This window comes from Ascidiella aspersa, chromosome 9, assembly GCF_963924565.1.
Source record: "Ascidiella aspersa chromosome 9, kaAscAspe10.2, whole genome shotgun sequence".
Taxonomy (NCBI): Eukaryota; Metazoa; Chordata; class Ascidiacea; order Phlebobranchia; family Ascidiidae; genus Ascidiella; species Ascidiella aspersa.
The window spans coordinates 23,332,134-23,351,644 of record NC_139455.1 but is presented as its reverse complement, the minus strand read 5'-3'; the positions used below and the strand labels follow the sequence as shown (position 1 = coordinate 23,351,644).

The window sequence follows — 19,511 nt, the reverse complement described above, 5'->3', positions numbered from 1 at the left end:
ACAATACTAACATAGCGACACTATTTCTTTCTAAATAGATTCAACTTTTCACCTAAATAGAGCTTTAAAAGTTGCTAATGTTTTAAATAAGAGTAACAAGTTTGTTGAGTACAATACTAACTTAGAGCTTCTTTCTTTCAGAATAGATTCAAATTTTTACATAACTAAGAAAAATGATGAGAAGGAAATCTAAAAACCTGTTAAAGACATTCTTTGTGTTTTTGGTATTTTCCTGTGTCTACTATTACTATTTTTTGCAAGACAAGCATAAAGTGGAAGATGTGAAAAGCCGAGACAGTCGCAAGGACTTAAAAGATCCTGACTCTTTTGAAAAACCTGTAGTTAATGATGGAAGGCATAATTTTAAAGTAGGTCTTTACTGTTTCATAATTAGTAAAAAATTGGTTAACAAAATTGTATTTAGTTTTCCCAATTTCTTTGTGAGAGTAGGATGGTTTTTAACTCTGTTTGGCCACCTTCATTGGGCGCTGGTTTTAGAATGTTACCACATTTTCGTCTCGGGTTTGTATTGCTAATATTATTTGGGTGGGTCTAGTATTCTTATTATGTTTAAAAAACGCTGCAAAGTACTTAAAGGCATGAAATATATTTGTTCAATCAATTATTTTTGCTATTGTCTTATTTTTGTTTTGTTCACTTTAAGCTACACACAGAGTTCAGTAAGGTGAATTGGGTCGCCAAAGCTTTGCTGTGATGCTCAACCCTAATATTTGGGTCCCACAAAAAAGGAACACTGTTATAAGCGATATTTAAATTTGTAAAAATCACACCCTTGGAAATTGGGCACATGCTCATCTTTAAAGTGTATTTTGCTGCTTTCTGTTTAGTAATTCAGTTGCCAAAAGCTTTGCTGTTGTACCAAACCTTTATATTTGGGTCCCTTAAAAAAAGGAACATGTTATAAGCGATATACAAATATCTAAAAATCACATCCTTGAAAAGGGCACATATTTATCTTTAAAGTTGAACTTGCTGCTTTCTGTTCAGTTGCCCATTTTGTTTTCTAGCCTATCGACAAGAAAGCACCAGAGAAAATTCATGTTGGCAAAAGTGACTGGCCGAAAGGACGAGATTCAATTCCATTTGACTGGGAAAGAAGAGTGCGTACAATTTACTTTATTACTAAAAATAATTTCTTCTGGTATTTGTTTGTAGTATTTTTATTTTCAAATAAATACCAGATGAACTTAGTTTTTTTTTAGTTTTTTTTTGGCAACAGGATATTTACTACTTTATTACATTTGTAGATTTTTTTAAACTAACCACTTTTTTTCTGCAATATTTTTCATCATTATTTTACTTTTCTTTTTTGCTTAGGTCATTGAGCATATGTTACCTTAAAGATTTTAAGGATGATATTCATTGGCAGGCTGAATTTGGCCTACAGGCTTTAGGTTGGCCACCCCCTGGTTGAATCTATCCATTATTTTCTGAATGCAATACCACTCACAAATCTTTTTTTTTAATTTGCTAAAATGGGTTTGGAAAAATTATCATACCAGATTGGAATGTAGGAAGCATATTTTGAATGTTTTATTAAATACTTTTTTTAACATGCTAAAGAAAGCACAGGCTTGCTATTGTTCTACATCTAACCACAAACCCCAGCAATTTTTTCTGTATATGTTGTAAGTTTTGAATCTGAAGACTAATATTTCTTCTATTTGTTGTAGAGTCCAGGGGATTTTCAATATCCCTTTCTGGATCATGACAAACTTGGAAATTATGAATCTGATTCTTCCGAAGCCAAGTAAGAATTTGTCATCTAGTTTGATATTTTGTGCCTTTATTGTTTATTGGGTGGACATGGATTTAAAAATTAGATGCCGAAACCTTATTGCAATGAATATTTATTTTATCCAAACTGATAATGTGTTTATTTATGTTATTTTGGTTTTGAAATTTATTGTTTAGATTATTTTAAACATTATTAACTGTTTTGATTATTGGAACACACATAAACCCCAGAACAAAGAATAACAGTATTCTTATCTACAATGGATGATTTACTGTTGTCTTAATAGGGTTTTTCCTTTATAGTGAGATACAATAACGGCTGTATAATGCTTTTGTGCTGCAAGAGTAGCCAGGGTTTTCCTGTTAAGTTTCAAGCTTTTGATAAATTACTTGGAACTATGTGGGCAAAACTATTATGTGCATTTGGGGAATTTTGGGTTCAGCCATGCACAGGTCTTACGTTTTAAATGTATGGCAATATATTACTTTTTAAATATTTTTTTATTGATTTTGTATAAAAAAAAAAGATTATTGTTGGGCTGTAAACATATTGCAATATAATACTTTTTTACACTAAATGTTTTTTTACTGATTTTGTAAAAAAAATAATCAAAATAAAGATTTTAAATTGGCTAAAAATGCTCCATACAGTATAATGAAACAACCGCGCGCCATGTTTAGCTTTCTCAACACAAAACTTAGAAATAATGTAAATAATTCCGATTATTTTGTAGGAGGGCAGGGGCAGGGGAGTATGGAGAAGAAGTGGTTTTGGACAAGAGTCTAGACCAAGCAGTAAAATCGTCGATTGGCGAGTTCGGCTTCAACATGGTCGCCAGTGATCGAATATCGCTTGATCGTGCACCAAAGGATTTGAGGCATCAGGAGTAAGTTGCTATCTCTAGGCGAGTTTAGTAGTATTGGTCTCCTGAATGTACACAGCCTAACATACTTGTTCAGCAGTATGGCATAATGCTGGTGACTTTGTCAACTATGTTGGCCGAAGAATTGGCCAGAAAACCGAACAATTTGGTGCAAAAAATTGTTTTATTTATAAAAAAAGGTTAATTTAAAAATATAATAGATAAGATCACTATTTTCGTTGGTAATTGCCCTATTAAGTGTTTGAATATTTTATTTCTTAGGTGACTATTGCTAAAATATTCCCTGGTTTATCGCCTAAACATGGCAAGTTTCATGAATTTGTCAAGCGAACACAGCTTTTAACTTTAGGGACTCAAAAAATCTTAAGAGAATTTCGGCCGAGAATTCAAATCATTGATCCAACCAAAATTTACGTGATAACAGGTGGAAAATGCATATTATATTGTAAAAAAGCATTGCCTTTTATGATTGCCCGTTTTCTGAACAAAATGTTGTGTTTTAGGTGATGATTACACTGCCAAATAATTTGTATACTCAGAGCGATCAACAAGTAAAATCATGCAAAATTCAGTAGGTAGTCTGTCAAGAGGTCATATAGTATATGCCATGTGGTTATGGTGTGCTGTGTTTCATATTCACCCTATCAATAATTGAAAATGTTCCGATAAATAGAAAAACCAGGTAAAATGCTTAATTAGCTGCATAAGTTATTTTTTCTTATGCTGTTTATTTTGTTGTATTTAACAAAATTAATGAAAATACAAGAATAATTAAACCAAAAGGGAAGGATTATAACATTTCTCATTTAAATTGCATTAAAACTTAATTTTACAAAAATAAGAAAATGCCCCCCCAAAAAACCCAAATCTTCAAAAAAACAAAACCCAAGACACTCAAGGTTGCCAAATCCCATTAAAAGCTTCAGAAAACCCTCTCACTGTTACAGAGGTAAGTCAGTATTTATTGATACCTTTGATTTACATTTCATACCAACTAATTTGTTGTGCCTGCTGTGGAGCTTTTAGATCGGATGTCATTTAGGTTTGGCGTGGGTAGTGCATTACTTTTGTCATCCACATGTGAAAAAATATGTCCGGCCCTTTTTAACCACAGTTTGCCGGTTCAAAATTTCTCACTTCGACAACTTTTTCAACCAAGCCCTAGAAGTGTATGTTTTGTATTGTATGTACAAAATTGTAACCCTTGTGTTGTGTGATGTTTAACAAGCCTAACAGGTTGAATAAAACATTTTTATTCCCAAAAATATAGTATGAGGACTTTTTTCAACAATTGCTTCTCCAAAAGATTCTGATGGCATTTCTCGAAAACACACATGTTTTCTACAGTTCTAATGTAGCTTCTAATTTCTAAATCTAAACATTTACTAGAAAAAAATAAAAAAAACATTAATTAGAAAAAAACTCAAAATCAAATCAACTTAGTCTGCAATATTAATAGGTATTACAGCTTATTTATCCACAAGTTATGCCATTATGTTTAGCAGCTTGAATAAAAATACCCTACATTTAAAAAAAAGAAATTCACACAAAGATATCCAAACTAATTTTATTTTTATTACCTTGAGGAAAACTGTTCAGAATTTTCTTTCAAATAACAAAATCTTCCTGAATCTGAATGGCACAGAACAAACGATTCTGGTTGCACATCAATGATAAAGGTTAGTGCAGAACTTAGTAACTGAGCAAGATTTTCGGTTTGCTAAGTTCTGTACTTAGTTTAATTTTGAGGAAAAATTTAGGAAATCTTTTCGAAAACTTATAACAATAGCTAGAATTGTTTTGCAACCACTGTTGTGTCTAATCAACCCTTTAATCACTTTGGGTATATTTACTCATTATATTCTTTGACATTTTTCCAGATGCAAGCACTGGAACTACCCACCGAAACTTCCAGCAGTCAGTGTAGTCATTGTGTTCCACAACGAGGGCTGGTCTCCCCTGATGCGAACAGTGCACAACATAATTAACAACACACCCAAGGAAAACCTACATGAGATCGTTATGATTGATGACGGCAGCAAAAAAGGTAACCTGAATGGTTTTGCAAATACCGAAACCCAGACACAAGTCGGTAGCGATTTGGGAACACTATGAATCAATCTATTGTATCGGCCTTTTTGTTTATTTTACACCTAAAACAGAGGCAGCCAAACTAGTGCCCACAGCATATTTTCTTAATGAATATTGTTGAAATGTTGTTGATTGCAATTCAAAACTGAATTTTGACGAATTTTTGTTTTAATTTTGGAACAGCTATTTATTAAGGTATACTACAGATTTAATCACATAGTTATTTATATTTCCTTCATTTAACAATGATCAAGGTAATAAAGTTTGACGAAAAATTTTATATCCGGCCTTCAATGGTCGAGCCTAAAGAGTTAACCAGCCCTTTTTTAAAAAAATAGTGGCACCCGCTCTAAAACCACTATGTTTTCAAATGTTTTTTATTTATTTCGAATTCTAAATTCTGAATTTAACCCTTGATTTTAAATAAGGCAGTTCACTTGGAATCAATGGTTAGTTAAGTTTGCTTGCAGTTTCTGGAGTTAAATGAGCTTCCTGCATTCATTCAAGCCGTGACAAAAATCGAATTCAAGTAAAATGTGACAATTGTTTTTAATGCAAAAAATATAAAACTGCTTTAAAACTGTTACACAGGCCCATCCGTGTAACGTTATTGTTAAATAAAAGTTCGTTTTATTAAATTGATTAGATTAGGATATCCTATTGTCATGTAGGACTTTTTTATTTTTTTGCTTTTCATGATTACTATTGGGACTTTTTGGCAACGAAATGTTTTTCGATTTTGTGTAAACTTTTTGTTAACACGTGATATTCAGGTCGAAAAAGTCAAAGGGTTTACATCTTTCGACAAGTGTTAATTTTATTCACGAAGTGTTTGCTTGTTTGAATGCCTATTCACGAAATGCTCATGTGAATGCCTATTCACAAAAGGTTCATATGAATAATCACGAATGCTCATGTGAATAATCACGAATCCTCATGTGAATGCCTATTCACGAAAGGTTCATATGAATAATCACGAAATGCTTATGTGAATACCTATTCACTAAAAGAATCACGAAACACTAATGTGAGCATTTGATTCCAAACCGCTCATATGAACACGCAATCACGCTCATATAAACACGTAATCAAAGATATTTACATTATTATTTATTCAAGATGTTTTTGCGATGTGCATTATCTGTCGAGTAGAATCTCACACTATTTAGCTACATCGGCAAATCGCACATTAGCCGTTACCCACAGACTCCGCTGGCTAGCTAAAACCCACACCAACGTCACACCAGTTCGTTCAACGTTATTATCTTCCTTGGCTCATTTAAAAAAAACATTGCGTGTTAATTTTCCCAAGATGGTGTAGCTCAGTGGTTCTTTAATTTTTTTAGCTTGCAGCACACTAAAAAAGCTGAAATATTTTGCGACACACTTTTAACAGAACAACAATAGAGTAACTTTACAATCGCCCTTAACACACGACAAACTATATGTAAATATCTAACTAATTTGTAAAGGATTGTGCGTATTTAAGTCAAAAATGCTTGCGGGTATGCCTATTGTAATACAAATACTCTATTTTCCGAAATTACAAAAAGTTTCGCGGCACACTTGGCAATCTATCGAGGCACGCTAATGTGTGGCGGCACACGCTTTGGGAATCACTGTTGTAGCTAATCTTTATTCGACTTTCTCGTTAGGGTTAGGAAGTTATTTTCCTGTCTTACTCGACTGCGTTGCTCAACTTGACGTCACAACGCACGTGACCGGTGTCCACTGAGGTGTGACCAGCACCCGAACCGAGCGTTATCGGCGTTTCGCAATTTATTGTACTATATACGGCTTTTATACTAGCGGCTTGAATCACCATGTTACGTTATCGTGTGTACTGCGATTTGTGAATATAGATTTAACAAGCAATTTCAACTGAGTGAAGTGACTCTGTCTAGAGTTCAATAAGTTAAGGACCTGTATTTTAGCGGCCTGCTCCTTGGAGTTAGGTGTGGCACGGAACGTGTAAGAGACCATACACTGTAAACTGAAACAGTAGATATATCTACCTACCTTCGCTAGTGGATCAATTTTTATGCCCCTGGGTTCTATTTTCCGAAAACCACCCAAATGTGGGTATAACGTTCTAACCTTCAAGGAGGATAATGCTGTTTACACCCTATGTTAATCCACCCAAAAAGGGGAGATATTGTCTGAATCCACCCTGCAGCAGTCGGTTCTTGCCTTAACCCTGTAGCTACACACCTTCAATACTATAACAGCATTGTCAATTGTGCTTTAGATCACCTCGGTGCCAAGTTGGACGAGTACATTCAGCAGTTCAACGGCATCGTGAAGCTTTACCGCAACAGCAGAAGGGAAGGGTTGATTCGAGCTCGCAGCATCGGAGCTAAGAAGTCTACGGGCGAGGTTTGTGGGCGTTATTGTTTTACGCCCCTTTTGACTTAGCACGGAAACTTTCACAACAGTTATGATCTTGTGTACACTATGCACGGATCTGTAATGTAGCTTAACCATAATGAACTGCTTTACCTAAAAGATAATACAAGTTCGTATCGAAACGTCTTAATCAAGATGATGTCGATATACTCGACCTTTTTGGCCTTGCAATTTACCATTAAGTTATGTTTTTTTGTCTTTACTGAAATCATGAGTTTTAACATTAACATTTCTGTAGCGTTTATAGGTCACACAGTGCAAAATGCCGTAGTATTTATAGCGTGTTTGGGCTTTAAAACGATTTATTTCACCCCAGATACCTCGACGAACTAATGTTTTTAAACGCGCACATCAATAACTTTTTTTAAGTATGTTATTGTAAGTTTTCGTTGTGTTTTGCTGACGAATGATTTCACCCCAGATTCTGGTGTACCTTGACGCCCATTGTGAAGCTGGCCCTAACTGGTTGCCCCCACTTATCACCCCCATCGTGAACGACCACCGCGCCTGCACCGTACCTCTTATTGACGTCATAGACGGCAACAAGTCAGTCTATTTTTCGTTGTTTGTTTGTATATAATGTTTTAGTTTTTTTACTTTTATCGCTATTAATATTTATTTACATTAGCATGAGTTCTGAAGTTATTGTTATGCGCAGCTAAATTTGTCTATTTGTCAATGATGAGATGAAACTATAATTTAATTTCTATATTAACGACGGGAAACAAAGTCCAACTTTTAGATATGTAAACTTATAACACATATTGCGTATAAAATCTAAGACATGTCCAGTAGTGTTTTTAGAGGCAGAGTCCTAGGGTTTCCTGTTTTGTCTAAGTGGCGCGTAAGGTATTTATAGAAGTACAGCAGTATTTCATGTTGCCATACTCAACAGTGTACATACGTGCAACTTACTCCATTTTAAAACCGAGAATTTTCACGTAAAAGTTGTCATTTTTGATTTAAAATGTTACGAAACCCGTGTAATATGTCCTAAAGTATGCTGGGGAAATTGATTTAGCTGTTTCTTTGCCAATAAAATAAACCTTTTTAGTTAAATTGCTGACCCGCTAAATGTGATCCAAAGTATGTTATAACCGTATTAAATTTTTTTTAAACATTTGTTTGACGTGCAACACAAGATTTTCAGCAAAGCTTATAATTATAACAAAACGTAATAAGAATATCAAAGCCCATACAGAAGTAGGTAGCATTTTGAACGTTTCGAATAAACTCTTTATTCATTTTTGAAATATTCCATGTTAAAGAATAAATGAAGAGTTATTCGAAACGTTATTATACCTAACAATGGGCCTTGATATACGTACTATATCTTACTACAACACCCAACCATTTCGCCTCAAAAACTTTACAAAACAATTGCAAAAAGCGCTACCTTGTGTCCAGGTACACGTTCACGGAACAGGCCGGGGGAGACTCGGACGGGCTGGCCAGGGGGGCGTGGGACTGGAGTTTCTCCTGGAAGAGAATCCCGCTTACCAAGAAGGAAAAAGCGCGGCGGGAACAACTCACTGAACCTTACAGGTGAAGCGTCACTAACTAACAGTGTTCATCAGTAAAATAAATTATTAGCATTCGCAGTCAAGTCATTTGTAAAATAACTAAAGTTAAAGACAAGTAGTCCAAGCCAAGTCATTTTGAAAATAACTTTCCAAGTCAAGTTTTTTGTAAAATAATTTGAGTCGAATTGAAGTCATTTGTAAATAACTTACGTCCAAGACAAAGTCCCATTCAAGTCATTTGTAAAATGACTCAAGTCCCAGTCAAGTCATTTGTGAAATAACTGAAGTCCAAGTCAAGTCCCTGTTAATTCATAAAAGAGCAAATCAATTCCAAGTCAAGTCCTTGATTATAAAAGTAAACATTAATCGGTAAACTTGACATGAGCAATACATGAACTAAAAATAACAAATACACAAAATATAGCAAGAAAATTGTTTTATTTGCTAATATTAAGATCACTAATCCAATTTTATAAAAAAAATGTTTAATGAAAACGCATCGTTCCAATCAGAGTGATTTGTCCAAAATATTTAGACTAAGTCAAGTCATTACAACACTGGGGTTCCTTTGGGTAATTAAATGACTTATTTGACTATTATGGGGGTATTTTCAAAGATATGCGCGATAACATTCATGACCGTTGATATCTGTTAGTTTTTTTTTCACTTTTAATGCATATTAAAATGCATTTGGGTATTGGAGTGTTGTTCATTCGTTGATTGATTCCAAGTCTAGACGGTAATTTAAGCACATTAGGTGCTTCACAGGTGTAGCGTTCATTACCAAACATAATTTGAAAGGATAACGACAACTAGTCTAGAAATTTCGTGGAATTTTTCTGTAACAAGAAATTTAAATTTATATTTCAATAGAGTTGTCTGATGCTTCATTGTTAATCCCGAAATATAAAATGACGTCATTATTGTAGACAATACAATTATAATATTCAAACTGAGACGTACATTGACCGTAGTATCTAAGTATAGACCCCAAATATATTTTGGCGGAAGTGCGATTTAATTACCTTCAGTGTAGCACTGAATATGTGATAGAAATAACCTTGACCCTTACAAGATACATGTCGACCTTAATTCCTGATACCTTAGCAAAGCTATCAATTCTGGTCAGACACTATTAAAATGCCTTAAAAGATATATATATATATCACCTGCAAAAGCATCGTCAGTATATCTTAATTCGATCGATTTAATGATTCAAACGCTACGTTTTAACTAAACTGCCTCTGATTTTAAAAATAGAATGTGCACCAAATCCATTACGTGATAGTATCGGGCATTCATGCCTACTGGTCAACCTTCCTGTTGCATTTCGGCTTCCTAATTAATCGATTTTGAACTTTGTTGCCAATTCAAGATCCAAAAAGTACCCATCTTTCCTCTTAAGCAAATCAATTGACCCACGGTCTCATTTTAAATTACTATCGATTTTTTAAAGGTTCCCAGCTTGGAACCACGCTTGCCTTTAAATACCTAAATTGTTTAAAATAAAGTAAAGGTTTAACGGCTATAAATTGATCCAAGATTTTTCGTATTTAAATATATTTGATACTTAAGTACGCTATGCACGGATTTGGAATGTAGCTTAATAACGATCAATTGCAAAGTCAAAAAGGTCAAAGTTCTTATCGAAAAAACGTCTAAATTAAGATGAATGTCTTTTTGGCTTTGCAAAACACTGTCAAGCTATTTGCTACTGTCTCCACTAAATCTCAGCGCCCGTTCAAACAAACCTGTTATTTAAGTAGTTTGTAAGGAATTGTTTGCTTAGAAATATTTTAAACATTTTAGCAGAGCATGTTATTACTGTTTTTAATTAGGGGACCATTTCAGTCGGAAAATTATATCCTCTAAAAGTTTTAAACCCTGTAAGCAGTGATAAGAACCTTTATATTGAACCCTTAACCCGACATAATTAGGTTTTTCCATTCTATTGCTGTGTGTTTTATCGACAAACTTAAAGTCGGGACTCCAAGTCGGGATGTCCAATAATATCGGATCGAAAGCGATACCCGATGTCAAGTGGCACAATCAGTTCTCGACCGATACTAGGCTGGTATCGCTGCCCATTCGATACAAAATTTATATAGAAATGTCAGTCATGATTTACATCAACTAGATCAGGGATGTCCAATGCTTGACATTTTAACCTTACTATGCCGTCAATTTTTTTTACTTGGGTCAAATGCATTACCACGCCGATGAAATTAGCGGATCAAGTCGGGAAATCGCTTTAATTGACTTCTGATAATTCTTGTCTTCAGATCTCCAGCCATGGCCGGGGGACTTTTCGCCATTGACCGCAAGTTCTTCTTCGAGATTGGTCTCTATGACGATGGTTTAGAAATTTGGGGCGGCGAGAATTTCGAACTGTCTTACAAGGTTCGCATTTATATTTATATTAGGAGTTAATTTCTTAACTTATTAGGCGAAAATGTAACTCATTTTATATTTTTTCTGAGATACATTGTACTTTATTGTTTCAAATAGGCCTTCAGTGTACAATACATTAAAGCAGTGCTTCCCAACCAGTGGATCGCTACCCATTGGTTGGTCGCGAAGCATTTCTAAATGTTACAGTTTTCTGTTAGATCGGAAAATATTGCATTATTATTACGTAACATTTATGAAACAATGTAACAAATACGTAACACTTAGATGCGTCGTGTCGCATTAACTATTTCAGTAGCCTACGTAAAGATGCAGGTTTTATGTAACTTTATTCGTTGGCCATATCTTATTGTGGGTCGCATAATAAAACTTGCATTAAAAGTGGGTCGCAAATTGAAGGTTTTGAAAGCACTGCATTAAAGGGTAAAACGTCATTCATTGTTGTTTCTTTAATTAACCACTTTTCTCAGCCATTATATGGGGTCTATTTGTAAGCAGGTTTTTAAGTGGTTGCCGCTAACGAATTTTTAAGTGAACGAAACTATTTCATAACGGGGGTTATTCGCTGTTGGGTAGTGTCAAGACATTTTTTTTACAGGTAACACTTTTTTTTGGGGTGGAGGGGGCTTACGTTGACATAAATCAGGGTTTTTTTAAAGGTTTGGTTTGGGTGACCGCTAAGCAGTTTTAAGAGACCGCAAGTGTTTCATTTAAATACCAAAAAGTTGCAAGTCCAAAATTTGGGAAACCGCTGGAGAAATTTGGGGGACACCATAACAAAAAAACACCATAACAAAAAAGGTAACAATGTTAACCTTCTGCCAATGAGCAGTAAAAGTCTGGCCCTACTTTAAGTGGCGGCACCACCAGCTCCTTAAACGGAGATCGGTTGTACGAGGACCGAGTCTGCACATACACCCGCTACATATTTTACTGCCACTACAATTTCACCCCCAACTTAGTTTTTTATAGTTTCTTTTGGTGTAAAAATAACAATTTAAGAAATTTTCCTTTTTTGTCCCGAAATACACGTTGAAAATACTGCATACGCGAACTCGGTATCGAAAGTCAGCATCTAACTCCAAGAGCTTGCTCTTTAATTGATCTTCCTCCTCCAGACTTGGATGTGCGGAGGACAACTTCTCTTTGTTCCTTGCAGCCGAATCGGTCACGTGTACAGACTTCCTGGTTGGCATGGTAACCCCCCTCCAGCCTATGTGCCCGCCAACGCCGTCTTCAAGGTCAGTTGAAGGGCATTTATTTGGTGTTTGTCGGAATATCACACCAGTGTTAAAGACTAAAGTCACTGTTTTCAAATGACTTGACTTAATATAAGTTATTCAGACAACTGGCTTGGGTTGAAATTAAGGGTTTTCATTAAGCATTTTTTCGTAAAATTGGGTTATTCATCCTAATTTTAAAACATAAAACAATTTTCTGGACGAATTTCGCGTTTTTGGTATTTTTTAGTTAAGGTATTGCTCATAATCGGACGAGTTTACCCAATTTTGGAAGCTTAACGTGCAATTTTCGTGACAAGGATTTGACTGAGAATTGACTTCCTCGAATTAATTGACTTGACTTGTTATTTACTAAAAAAAAATTATTTGGACTAAAGTTATTTTACATATGCTTAAGTGATTTCACAATGGCTTGTTACAAAACTGTTGAATACCACTTTTATGCGGATCTCAAATAGGGCGCTCGTTGTGATTCATGTTCTGTTATCATTCTCTTATCGCATAAGCCTTCACCACAGGAGTCGTATTTCTCTGTAATAGCATCACACCGGAAGCTTTTAGGATGCCTTAACAAGCCTGTCGATCAGCAAGGTGTCTGCAAAGTATGGCTGGCATATTAATCTGGCCTGCTGTTAGATGCCAACTTTCGAGTCTATTTGACCGGTTAATTTTGATATCCATCCATAAGCAGGGTTTCATAAACTTGAGTCCATGAAAACCCTACCTGGACTAGTTTTCGGGGGATATTGAAACCCTGATAGAAATCTTAGTGTATTATTAAACCTGGAATAAATAGAAAGATAAACGCTTTGGCGATTAAGTTTCACATTACTTAAAAAAACATTAGGTTTCTATGTCTACTTGTTTCGTGACGTCAAATTATGAAGCCAGTTTTATAAATGTCATGACAAACAGCGTCCACGCGAACCCGAAAATGTCTTTAATGGTCCGTGTTAAAATCGGTTTAAAAACCCCTGGTTTTAAGTGTATGAATGATATACAGGCTGGTATTGTTTGACCAATGCCACTTATGAGTGGCTAGACTACACTTACAGTGCACCGCCATACGTGTGAATATGGTTTACTTATGACACCGTGTGTATGATATCACCCGTAACAGGAGTGCTTTAACGTCATCGCTGAAGATAGAATGTGATGACCAGACAAATCACCCTTCCTACTGCATCCAATTAGAGATGACTTGTATACCAGTTGCAAGTCGTAAACAAAAAAATGTTTCAGCCAAAAGGCATCCTACATCCTATCGCAACATCGAAAATAAAACATTTGGGCAACTTAAACGTTATGAAGGCGTTTTTGTAATCGATTACATCGATGTAGCAGCGTTTAGTTGTAACTTTGTGACGTCACATTTTGACGTAATCTTATGATATGTCATAGCCGTGTGAAGTAATTTTTGATCTGTCATACTTAACCAAACAAAATTCCCCAATCCGCGCCTGATATTTATAAAAAACACGTTTATCACTTTCTTGCTATCAGTTGTACTAAGCACACATCAATTATTTCAAATCTAAAGTTTAGGAAGTGAATCCTTTCCAGTTACACAGCCACCGACATGACATGTGATGTTTTGTTTTTGTGCAGAACTACAAGCGAGTTATAGAAACATGGTGGGACGAATACGCCAAATATTTCTACATGTAAGTTGCTCTCTCGATAAAAGTCCTTTACTACACGATTAACAGCTCATGGTTGGTGGTAATTTGTTGTTTAGTAGCAAAAACTGCACTTTAAATTCTGTTGTTGTGTATCAGTTGCGTGCTGACCGTTAAATGAAAATCCTAAGTTTCCTAAATATCACCATGCTAAGTTTTAGTTCAATCGATTCAAAGTGGGTGATTTTTCTAACGAAAACACTTTTATTTTGCTAAAAATAATTAATAATTGACTGTTATGAAAATTTGAAAATTGAATAAAAATTTGTATTTACTTGTTATATTTTAAGTTCAATAAAACTCTAAAGTTAAAAAAAAAAAAAAAAAAAAAAACGTGTGAAACCAGGATCAGACATATTTTAAAGCAATATATATATTTTTCCTATACTGGCATCGTAAGTTCCCATAAGTAAAGTTAAATATATTTCTTAATAAAGTAATAATAAAAAGTTAAAAGCATATAAAAGCAGTACAGATTACGTAAAAAGTTGAAAAACAAAACTTGCTGTCCGAAAACAACTATGGCGTAATCTCAGGTTAGTCTGTTTCGAAACCATTCCATTCGTACTTTTTCGAAACGAATTTTGCTTTAAGAGTGGCGTTAAGTTTTTGCTTGACGGCAACTATTCAGTCAAACGTAATCAGTTGTAAAAGCGCATTTTCTTTATTAAAACTATTTCCACGCCTTATTTGCCTTATTTCTTACAGGAGACGGCCAGAAGTAAAGGGAATGGATGAAGGTGACCTCACCGAGGTTAAAGCTGTCCGCCAGAAGCTGCACTGCCGATCGTTCGACTGGTTTATGAAGGAAATCGCCTACGATATCCCACAGTAAGTCGCACATTTTAAACTCCTATACGCTGGCAATAGCCCGGTACAACAATCTTGGACGGTCGTACCAGGATTGTTTTTGATGGGTTTTGTTGTTTTAAAGATGTATTTTGTTGTTTCAAAGTCATATATTTTTCAGATTCTTGAACTGTATTTATTGTCTACAACTATATATCGCGTTATTTACAATTTTTATAAGCATTCATCAAGAAGTTCAGTCATTTGTTTAAAAGACTTAGGTCAAGGTAAAGTCATTGGAAAACAGTGACTTAACTGCACTGAAGTCAAGTCATTTATCTAGGTAACTAATAACAACACTGGAGTTACAATAAATGAAAATGGCGCATCGTTGGTAGTTGTGTAATTTTTTTATTCTTTTTTTTTCAGGCACTACCCGCTTGTGGAGCCCCCTAGCGGCGCCTGGGGCAAGATGAGGAACCTTGGGACGGACACTTGTTTGGATGGCAGGAACGGTGGTTCCGGGGCACCGGTGGCCCTCAGCGACTGCGACAGGGGGCAGGAATTGGTAGGTTTTTCATTTTTTGGGGGGGCTTTTGAAATATTTTTTAAAGTTAATCTCGAAAAAGTTGCTTGTATCGCTGTTCTTTTTGGCTTTTGGGCCAACAACGAGGGTTGTTTTTGTGAAAACTGGTGGAAGATTTTTGTTTACCCCCATCACTTATATTATTATTAATAATGAGGAAAATACAACAAATGAGGGATGAGCAAAACAGCAAGAACATACTTATTTGGTAAAAATAACATTTACGTTTAGGGGTAAAAATAGAAAAAAATATTATCTTACCACAACGATAAAAAAATTCTACCTGAACGCATGTACCTAGGTAAAATAGTAATATATGAGAAATGTGTTCTTACCAATTTCGTAAAGGTGGTTGTTTTTGGTCCCGTGGACCTTAAGTTACCCACCCCTTTATGAGGCTATTTCTTGCCTGCATTGCTTGTATCATTTCTCGACAGATTCGGTCTAATGTGATATATCAGTAGATTTACGAGCGTTATTTTTGTTCGCTGCAGAAATGGTGGCTGACCTGGCACGAGGACATTCGTCCTGGTGGAAACACCCCTGACACTGCACGTCACGTGTGCTTGGATTGTGTGGGCCGCGATAACGTGGTCTCCTTCTGGGAGTGCCATCACATGCAGGGAAACCAGCTATGGAAATACGTGGTAGGTTACGGTTTGTCCTGATGTTTTGAGTCAGGTGGCTGGCCATGTGAAACAATAATATATATTTCTTGTCGAATTTCTTTACTGAAAATGTGTCTTGTTTTTATTAAAACATACCTGTAGAATAGATAGACGTTCTTGACAAGGTGTGTTAAATATCCAGTGTTGTAAACAACTCATTTTGAAATGGCATAAGCCTCAGTCAAGTAATATGTAGATTGTAAAATAACTTGAGTCCAAGTCAAGTCTTTTAGAATAAATAACAATTCAAGTCCCAGTCAAGTCATATTTAAAGCAAGTCAATTCCAAGTCAACTTTTTTCATAAAGATTATACTTTATTTAAGTTTTCAAAATTGGGTCAGAATATGTGCAACACCTGAACTAACAAATACCAAAAGCGCAATATAGGCAAGCAAATTGTTTTATTTGCAAAATGTAAAATAAATCACCCAATTTTACGAAAAAGCGTTTAATGAAAGTAATTTCAACTCGACCCATTTATCTAAAAGACTTAAGTCAAGTAATTGCGCAAAAGACTTAAGTTACATCAAGTCATTTGCCTCAAAAACTTGAATCAAGTCAAGTAATTTGTCTAAAAAACTTAAGTCAAGTCAAGTCATTTGAAAACAGTGACTTAAGCCAAGTCATTCACCTCAGTCATTACAACACTGCAAATATCAAGTTTGGCACCCCCCAGAACAGTTCCGTTTTAAAACAACTAACAAACCCACTCTCTTTGCAGTACGACCACCGCCAGCTCTACCACTCTGTGTCCGACTCCTGCCTAGAGGCGGTGCCAGGCGACGGCAAGGTGTATGCGCGCGCATGTGACCATGACAACGAGAACCAGCGCTGGATCTGGAGCGAAACCAACATCACGCAACTGGTGCGATTCAACGCCGACCTGCGCAAGGCCGCGTACCTCGTCGACGTCTAGGCCTACGTCATCGCCACGTGGTGACGTCACTGATGACGCACGAGGGTCGAGTAGCTTTTTAGCGACGCAGGGAAGAGTTTAGCGGCACGATATAGCCCATTAGTGCTCTTGTACGATTTATAGTGTAAAATGGCCTAGTGGTTTTCAACCTTTTGTTGTCGGAATTTTGCCGTTTTATTTTTAAGTAAATATTGCCGCTATCTGATGTGCTAACAGTTTAAAAGCAATAGCGAGTCACCGCACAAAAATATACTTGGCACATCGAGGGACAATTGACGCAATATCCCGCATACTTAGTCATATAACGCACTTGCCATTTTGTCAGCCACTTTATCTGGCTTTAAACAGTTAATTCAAGCACTGTTTTGTTTTTTGAACAACGACTGAAATTCTGTATTCCAAATCGTTCCATTGCAGTTTCTGTAAATTTCACGCAAGAATTCTAATTTGCCGCAAAAACTTTAAAATATAATTAAATTTAAAGAATACTTTCTCCTTTAAAAGGTTCCCGATTTGTTTTGTTTTCCCTGTCGGTGTATTTTGCCGTTTAACAATTATCACGGAAAATTCGATAGAATGCTTTTTCTTTTCCCCTAAGATTAACGTTTCTTAATCGGACTTTTCTTCCAACTGGTTCTTAGAGGTTTCGCTAGTCAGGATATTATAAGTGAACAGTACACATTCTTGGTTAAAATAGCGAAAATTAGAATAGAATAATAAATTTATCTTGCACCTTTTATGCGAAAAAGAATGTGATATTAACCAAGTGATTTCGCAAGAAACAATGACTCCAGTGTATAGATTTTTGGCTTGAGAAACACTCTTTGTAAAAGTCAGGGTATAGTTAAAGAAACGTTACCTGTAAGACTATTGCAACCTCTGTAATGTCCCTGTATTAAAGGGTAATTTATTGACCTAAAACAAAGTTAGGTTTTCTCCTGTGCAGTTAAAAATCTACTGTGTATTTTACCTAAGCATATCCCGCTATTATTGTGAATGTATTTCGTTATTTTTGTACAAGATTTCATGAAATTTGTCAGCAGTTTCCACGTGTTTTGCGCTTATGTTCCCATCAAATCATCATCGTGCAGTTCACATTTTAAATCACTAGCCCCAGGAAATTGTAACAGTTTTTTTCATTTAATCACACTGTAAACTAGTTTATAAACTGCTGGTTAAAGAAGATATGAATAACCTGAAAAAAGGGGGGAAATACATTAAAAGACAAATTTTCAAGGAAATATCGTTGAATAATGTTTTCCAACTGGCACTATAATGTAATCATATTGAATCTTGGTTGGCAAAAATGTTTCCTATGACATATCCCATAAAACTGAAAAACAAATCTATCGTAAATATTAATGGATGGCAAATGGTTTGCGAAATGTTGGCCACCTGTTGTGAAGTATTGTAAACGAGGGTCCCCTGCTAGTATAGCCTTGCCTGTAGCTTTTTCCTCAAACATGACATTCAAAAATATATTGCGTAGCGTGTATTGTAGCTTAGTTATAAAATATTTCGTAGACACTTGGCTTCTATAGTTAACTATCGATATTTTAAACCACTTTCTACCAAACATTTTTTTAAAAGTGCGTTTTGCATGCGATTCCATTTTCCAGCCCATTTTTCTATCTTTAGAATTTTTGTATTTGCCGTTTGGCGAAATTCCACCTTTTACACTGTTAAAAAATTAACTGGGAGATTTAGTTTTTCGTAGTTAACTGTGCGTAAAAATAGCGAACAAAACAAACCGAGTTTTCACCTTCAGTTCCAAATAATTCAGTGAAATGTGAAAAACTTGCACAACTGTTTTATACAGTGTTTACAAGTGAACATATAATGTAAAAAAATGCCAGTGTTTTTGTTTATTACTCGTTGCTCGTTTATTAACCAACATTCTTTGAACTAACCAGCAGTAGAACACCAGCTATGTAAAATATTCTTTCAACCCTTTGTGAAATCTAACCGCCCTGTTTTCACTTGTGACGTGAATATATACTTTTTTTGTAACCGCCGCGTGCTTAGAATTTCGATTGTGATGTTTGACGAGTTTTTCTTCGGTATTTCTTTTTGTGTATCGTTGTTGATAATGGCAGTGCAGTGTGTAGATACTGCTTTGTGCAACTTTTCGACCAAAGTGCCTTCAGCAAACCATGACATTGACAAAAATAAATATATAAGTGTTTTGTTTCTCCTACGAAAAGGATGGCGGTAAAACTGAACCGTTGCTCTCTATGCTTGTTTTTTCTTTTCTCAAAAAACGTCCAACGTCCAAAATGCAATTTTTGCCAGCAATTTCTATCCATTATGTCTCAACTATCGTACATCATATTTTTACTAATATCTGTGAATAGTAAGTAGTAGATTCGGTCGGGGTCATATTCAAAGAAAAGAGACCAAGGAAGATAATTTTGGGGGTATTTCGTAAAAGAAATAATGTGTCAGAATAGTGACAGTTTCAATCATGCTGGCTTGCCCGCAATATTTCCCGTTTCCCATTTCGGTTTTGATGTAAGTGGTTTGCAACCCCGATTTTCCTGTCGGCAGTTTTCGTCTTTGT

The 19,511-nt window shown here is 35.5% G+C and overlaps 1 protein-coding gene across 1 annotated transcript; it reads left to right on the top strand.

The window, feature by feature from the left end:
- Positions 1 to 145: 145 nt before the first annotated feature.
- On the top strand, positions 146 to 18,063 carry LOC146133695 (N-acetylgalactosaminyltransferase 7-like). Its single transcript, XM_083397581.1, has 15 exons — positions 146 to 368; positions 1,029 to 1,121; positions 1,695 to 1,771; positions 2,493 to 2,645; positions 4,523 to 4,689; positions 6,982 to 7,109; positions 7,561 to 7,685; positions 8,547 to 8,684; positions 10,945 to 11,062; positions 12,190 to 12,312; positions 13,921 to 13,976; positions 14,700 to 14,822; positions 15,210 to 15,348; positions 15,861 to 16,013; positions 16,757 to 18,063. Exons 1-15 carry the CDS (start codon positions 174 to 176, stop codon positions 16,949 to 16,951), a joined length of 1,983 nt encoding a protein of 660 aa, XP_083253707.1. The 5' UTR covers positions 146 to 173; the 3' UTR covers positions 16,952 to 18,063.
- Positions 18,064 to 19,511: the final 1,448 nt, after the last annotated feature.

Coding starts and splice junctions, on each gene's coding strand:
- LOC146133695 (XM_083397581.1), top strand. CDS start 174: ATGATGAGAAGGAAATCTAAAAACCTGTTAAAGACATTCTTTGTGTTT. Junction 369..1,028: donor ATGGAAGGCATAATTTTAAA/GTAGGTCTTTAC, acceptor TTTGTTTTCTAG/CCTATCGACAAGAAAGCACC. Junction 16,014..16,756: donor ACCAGCTATGGAAATACGTG/GTAGGTTACGGT, acceptor CTCTCTTTGCAG/TACGACCACCGCCAGCTCTA.